The sequence below is a fragment of the Gopherus flavomarginatus genome, chromosome 9 (assembly GCF_025201925.1).
Source record: "Gopherus flavomarginatus isolate rGopFla2 chromosome 9, rGopFla2.mat.asm, whole genome shotgun sequence".
NCBI classification, from domain to species: Eukaryota; Metazoa; Chordata; order Testudines; family Testudinidae; genus Gopherus; species Gopherus flavomarginatus.
In genome coordinates, this window is record NC_066625.1 from 72,094,742 (window position 1) to 72,101,074 (window position 6,333).

Sequence of the window (6,333 nt, forward strand, 5' to 3'; positions counted from 1 at the left end):
GGAGTGGGGGGAGAGTTTGCAGAGCTTCCTGCAGCTGGGGGAGAAATCTGGGGCTGGGTCTGACCCAGCCCCAGATGCTGTGCAGGGGAAGAGGAAGTCCCATCCTCCCCAGCCCAGCCAGGACTAGCAGCTGAGCCCGATGCAGGGTAGGGAGCCATCTTCCCCAGTCCCACCCCCTGCACTACAGTGATTTAACTCTCTGCCGCTCTTGTGACTTCCCTTTGCTTCCCTGTCAGAAAGTCATATTTCTGCGGGGAAGCAAAGAAATCTGCAGGGGACATAAATTCTGCGCGTGTGCACTGGCACAGAATTCCCCCAGAGAAGGAACTGCACAGGTTTTACTTGGGGTATAATTTGGATTGAAGAATCTTTAGGTGAGGTTCTAAGAATCAGATATATGTACTTTTAGGGTCCAGGTTGATGATTGTGCAGGAATGGCAATTAGAAAAAATGCTTACTTCTGAATTTGACAAATAGAATGACCAATACACATGGAACCATGAAGCTATTTTTAAGAGAGCCACTTTTTAGAGCAGAACCACACTTTAAGTGCTTGAATAAGCTTCAGATACTGTTTTGTTTTGATAAGCCTCTCTGACTCTGCTACAACACAATCTCCTGGAGGCAGAAACTGCATTTGCAGTATACAGTTATATGGAAAATTACTTTTTACTGTACAACCCAGATCTCTCGGGAATAAACTATCATAAAATAATTTAGAGCAGACCTTGATTGATACACAGCAGATGGAATGTATGACTTATCAGTTTTATATTTTCTCTCCTCTGATTCTTATCAAGCTAGACATGTAACTAATTTCTGATTTCTATTACCCCAATCCTGCAAACACTTAACTTTATATGCTTAACTTTACTATCATGAGCAGCCCCATTGATTTCATGGGGATTACTCACATTAGTAAAACTAAATACATATGTAAGTGATTCAGGATCAGGGCCTAAGAGAAACCCCATATATTATAAGATTGACATTTTGAATGTTCATGCTTAGGCTGTGTGATTGTTTTAAGTAGATTGGTTATAGTTTTCTACTCAAGATACTATTTATTGAAAAGCATATTATCAGGATTACCCTATATTTTTAGCATTAATGTTACTCCTCTTTTTACTTCAACAGGAGCTTGCCAGTGGCAAGAAAAGGAGTAGTGTCTGATCACCTATATATGGCTTGGTTAGAAATTCTCTCAAAGAACCTGCCTCCAATCTTACTGGTCAGGGGCAACCACAAAAATGTACTAACTTTTTACTCCTAGAAAAATATAACTACCTAGAATACAGTACGTTTGATTTCGACACAGGTATTTTTAAAGACAAAGCCATACTAAAGAGACACTATTGAGGAGTTTAGACTCAGAATTTTACCTACTGATGGAGAATGTCCTCCAAATCATAAATATCCTGTTTTAAAAAAACAACTATGTGCCACATATCTGTCACCAAAAATTTAAAAAGCTGCTATTTATATAGAATCTAAAATGCTTTGGGCTTTGTTACTGAAGAGCCAATTAACAGGAGGGGTAGAAATTATTCAAACAAACACTACTTTCGGAACTGTGCTGACATTGCTGCTGATAGGTATACATAAAGGAGAATGACAATAACATCAGCCCATATTGACAATATCTCTAAAGTTTCACTGCATTTGACTAAAAATGATAATTTAATGTAATATATATACCTTAAAATAGTCTGTTTAAGCTGCGTTTCCCAATTATATCATTTCTAAAATTACGGTCTATATAAAAATGTACTATATCCAAACACATATGCTGTCTCTTTGAATGTATGCATCTATCTTAGACACCTACCAAATATATTTGCTAGTTACTCAGGAGACATTATTTGCAAACAGTTTCTAACCAACTAGCTGAGAAACAGAAAAGTTAGATTTATGGAAAATTAGTTTCTAAATTATAATAGCTGATCATGAATTTTCAAACTATTATACGCAACCAAATTAAATGTATAATTGCAATAATCACATATGGTTATGAAATAGATTTCAAAGTGAAGTTAATGAAATACTAAAGTAACATTCTGTTAAGATGTGTTATCAACATTGTGGTTTTCCCAAATGTATACTCTCATATGATTTAAAGGATCACATTTTATACTGATTTGGCAAATTGCTAAACAACTTATAATAAAATAAACATTACATTTACTCTTTAGTTGAATGTCTTAATTTTCCTGGTCAAAAGAGATTATTCCTTTAACTGCTGGGCTTTCTAAAGAACATCTGTTAAAACATTTCAACTTGAAATTAATAATTGAAGTCCACTAAACTATCTGTGTGTCATGTTCTTTCTACATATTCTGGAATATTACAGTACTATATTATCTCATGCATTATCATTAAAAATAAGCTATTTTATTTCCATTAGAGAGAGAATATATGTATAATTAATATTTAAACTACAAATTACTAAAAGGTATAGTTAAACAAATGACCCCAAACCCCTTATCACACATCCTTTACAATGTCTTTTCATTGTAAAGAAAAGGAGCTACCTGCACCTGCCCTACGCTCACACACTTAGCCTACTCTGCTGACAGAATACCACACTTGTGAAATTTAACAATCACTTCCCACTTTAAAGCAACGCATGAGTATGGGCATGTTGAGACATCACTCAAAGGTGGCAGAGTTAAGGTTACATGGGCATACACCTTAGCTCTGTAGTTCCTTATTTTCTAAAGTTTGAGTTTTCTGAACTTGACATTCTGAAAGGGCACAAGCTACTGGCTGGGCAACCTTAACTCTGCATTAATGAAGGTATTGCCATTTAATTTCCTTGTTTTTTTAAGCAGAAAGGAAATGTTTGTTGGTAGGAGTTAGTGCTCAATTAGGCATTTGTAATTCTCACCTGGGTTTACAGCTGATATGCTACTGTGGTTAGGTAATAATCAAAAGGCCTAGTTTTTATATAGTGCTTTCCAACATTAGACCTCAAAGAATGTTACAGATGGGAAACTGAGGAATAGCAAGTCACCCAAGGTCACCCTGCAGGCCAGTGGCAGAGCTAAGAATAGTTCCAGGCCAGTGGTCTTTGCCCTTGGCCACATGGCTGCTATGTGACTCTTAAGTGCTGCTCCTGTACATTTTGTTACAGTGGACTGGGGATAGTGGTCATACTTTGAAATGTTTTCAGTGTTTATCTGCTAACAGGACCAGAGAGAGAAATTTCATCTATGGTCTATGTCCCAGCTTCATAACATGTTGATTACAGTAACTTTAAGCATGTGAAAAGACTGGTATATCTCGCTCCTTCTTTACCCCCTTTCCCCACCATTCCCTGCAACATATAGCCCCCCACTCCCTACATTTTCAGCTCACCCTTCCCTTCCCATTAAGCCATTAGTGAGCACTGTAGCAGCCATTAACATGTAAGATGTTGCTCCTTGCTGTTTCCTACCTTCTGCTGCTGTGTACACAACACAGCCAGCAGCTTACTGGAGGGGTACATCACATTATGGCACCGTGAGCTGGACCCCTCACTCCCAATACTCACCTGCAGCTGCAACTCCTGCCCCTGCTTCAGCCAGGCTTCCTCACCGATGCCCCAGGTTCACCCAGTTCACCACTTTTAAACCAGACCCCTGACCTATACACACTATGGCCAGTCCTGCCCAGGGGCAGCTCTATGGATTTTGCCGCCCCAAGCACAGCAGGCAGGCTGCCTCCGGCAGTTTGCCTGCGGAGGGTCCGCTGGTCTTGCAGCTCCAGTGGACCTCCCGCAGACCCTGCTGCTTGCTGCCCCAAGCAGGTGCTTGGCATGCTGGGGCCTGGAGCCGCCCCTGGTCCTGCCCCCTCACCTCCTGGGGTGTTTGTACTTTAACTATTCGTTTTCTGGACTGCAGATGTTTAAATCTGCATTACCTTCAGCCTTCACCCAGATCCCAGCTCACATGGAGAGAGGCTCAGACACCCCACCAGGAGCCAGGTCCCCCACATTACAGAACACACAATGGGCAGGGAAAAGAGGTGTGTGTGTAAACTCAAAAGCATGCCTCTCTCATCAACAGATGTTGGTCTAACGAAAGATATTACCTCAATCTTCTTGTCTCTATAGTAACTTTAATTACAAATGACACTTGAAAAGACAAGTATGCAAGCATTTTACTCGTGGGGGAATTATGAGCCAAAAAATTAAAAATTCTGAGCACAATATTTTAAAAATCTGCAAAATTCTGCACATTTTAGTTGTCAAAATAATATAATCACATCAGTTTCAATTATTTTGGTAATTTATTTCAAAATATCTGTCAGGAGGTATGTCTGTAGCAATACAGACAACAAAAAAAGATTCAGGAAATTTTTTTGACAAATAGGTTCCTTACTAGGAATATTAATACAGAACTTTGAGTAACAATTCATTAAAACTACAATACAGAAATGTATTTCCTGCACCCCTTAGAAGCTCTGCAAGGGCTTGGGGGAGTCAGGGGTAATGGAGGAGCTGAGGGAGAGGGAAGTAATTGCTGGGAAGGAGCTTGGGAGTGAACCTGGAAGATCAGTGGGTGTGAGTGGGAGAAGTATAGAACAGTTGTTTTTCTTGGGGAGGGGGAGAGGAAGAGGGATCGTTAGGGAGTTGGGGAACCTTCATGCAGACTCTGGCTGACCCCTAGCCTCTCACATTCAGTCAGGCACATCTGCCCAGTCCCCTCATGTGTCCTTGTACTCCCATTCAGCCACCCTTCCTCCCTGTCACGGAGTGTGGGGAGTCCGGTCCTGCACCCCTCTTCCTGGGACCCACAGTGACTCTCAGCCAGCCAGTAAAACAGAAGGTTTATTGGACAACAGGAACACCGGTTACAGCAGAGCTTGTAGGCACAGTCAGGACCCCTCCACCGAGTCCTTCTGGGCTTTCAGGGTGCTTGGATCCTAGCTAGGATACCCTGAATTCCGCCCATCCAGCCCCAAGCCCAAACTCCAACTGCTTCCCTCCTGCCGCTCCCTTCCTTTGTTCCCCTTCCCGGGCCAAGGTGTTTGACCTTTCCCCTCCCTTACCTAGCTCAGGTTACAGGCTCTGGCATCGTCCATCCCTTAAAGTCCTCCCCTGCTCTCCCACTCCCCACACAGACAGTCCCTACTGCATCACATCTCTCCCCCCTTCGAGACTGAACTGAGCGGGGTCACTCTGCCCAGTGACCTGGGGAAGTTCAGGGTCCCCTCTCCGGGACAACGCATCCGCTGTCAGGTTGGCACTTCCCTTCACATGGACCACGTCCATGTCATAGTCCTGGAGGAGCAGGCTCCACCTCAGGAGCTTGGCGTTGGCTCCTTTCATCTGGTGCAGCCAGGTCAGGGGAGAGTGGTCGGTGTACACGGTGAAGTGTCGCCCAAAGAGATATGGCTCTAGCTTCTTAAGGGCCCACACCATGGCCAGGCATTCCTTCTCGATGGCCGCGTAGCTTTGTTCCCGGGGTAGCAGCTTCTTACTCAGGTACACGATGGGGTGTCTCTCCCCCTTTTCATCCTCCTGCATTAACACTGCCCCCAGTCCCGTATCTGAGGCATCAGTGAACACCATAAAGGGTTTGTCAAAATTTGGGTTTGCTAGAACTGGGCCACTAACCAGAGCCTCCTTCAGCGCCTGGAAAGCCTCCTGGCACTGCTCAGTCCAGATCACCTTGTCTGGCTTCCCCTTTTTGCACAGCTCAGTGATGGGGCCGGCTATGGCACTAAAGTGGGGCACGAACCTTCGATAGTACCCCGCCATCCCAATAAAGGCCTGGACCTGCTTTTTGGTTTGGGGAGCAGGCCAGTCTCTGATCACCTCCACCTTGGCTGGTTCCGGCTTCAGGCAGCCGCTCCCCACCCGATGGCCCAGGTAAGATACTTCAGCCATCCCCACCTTGCACTTCTCAGCCTTTACTGTTAACCCAGCCTTTCGGAGTCGGTCCAGGACTTGTTTAACCTGGGACACGTGGTCCTCCCAGGTCTGGCTGAAGACGCAGATGTCGTCAATATACGCCACGGCAAAACTCTCTATCCCCCTCAGTAACTGATCCACCAGGCGCTGGAAGGTGGCCAGCACTCCCTTGAGGCCGAAGGGCAGGGTCAAAAACTCATAGAGCCCCAGAGGGGTGATAAAGGCCGATTTCAGCCTGGCATCTGCGTCCAGCGGCACTTGCCAGTAGCCTTTGGTAAGATAAATAGTGGTGAGGTACCGAGCACCTCCCAGCTTGTCTAGGAGCTCATCAGGCCTGGGCATAGGGTAGGCATCAGATACGGTGATGGCATTGAGCTTTCGATAGTCCACACAGAACCGGATTGACCCATCCTTCTTGGGAACCAGCACTACTGGCG

At 44.4% G+C, this 6,333-nt stretch overlaps 1 protein-coding gene across 2 annotated transcripts in view; it reads left to right on the forward strand.

Moving 5' to 3' along the window:
- Positions 1-1,630, forward strand: part of SLC12A1 (solute carrier family 12 member 1) — a 66,134-nt gene extending 64,504 nt beyond the window's left edge. For both annotated transcript variants that reach the window (XM_050966895.1, XM_050966896.1), the window contains exon 26: positions 1,138-1,630. In XM_050966895.1, the coding sequence (XP_050822852.1) occupies positions 1,138-1,273 (136 nt within the window). In that variant the 3' untranslated portion in view covers positions 1,274-1,630. The remainder of the gene's footprint in view (positions 1-1,137) is intronic.
- Positions 1,631-6,333: the final 4,703 nt, after the last annotated feature.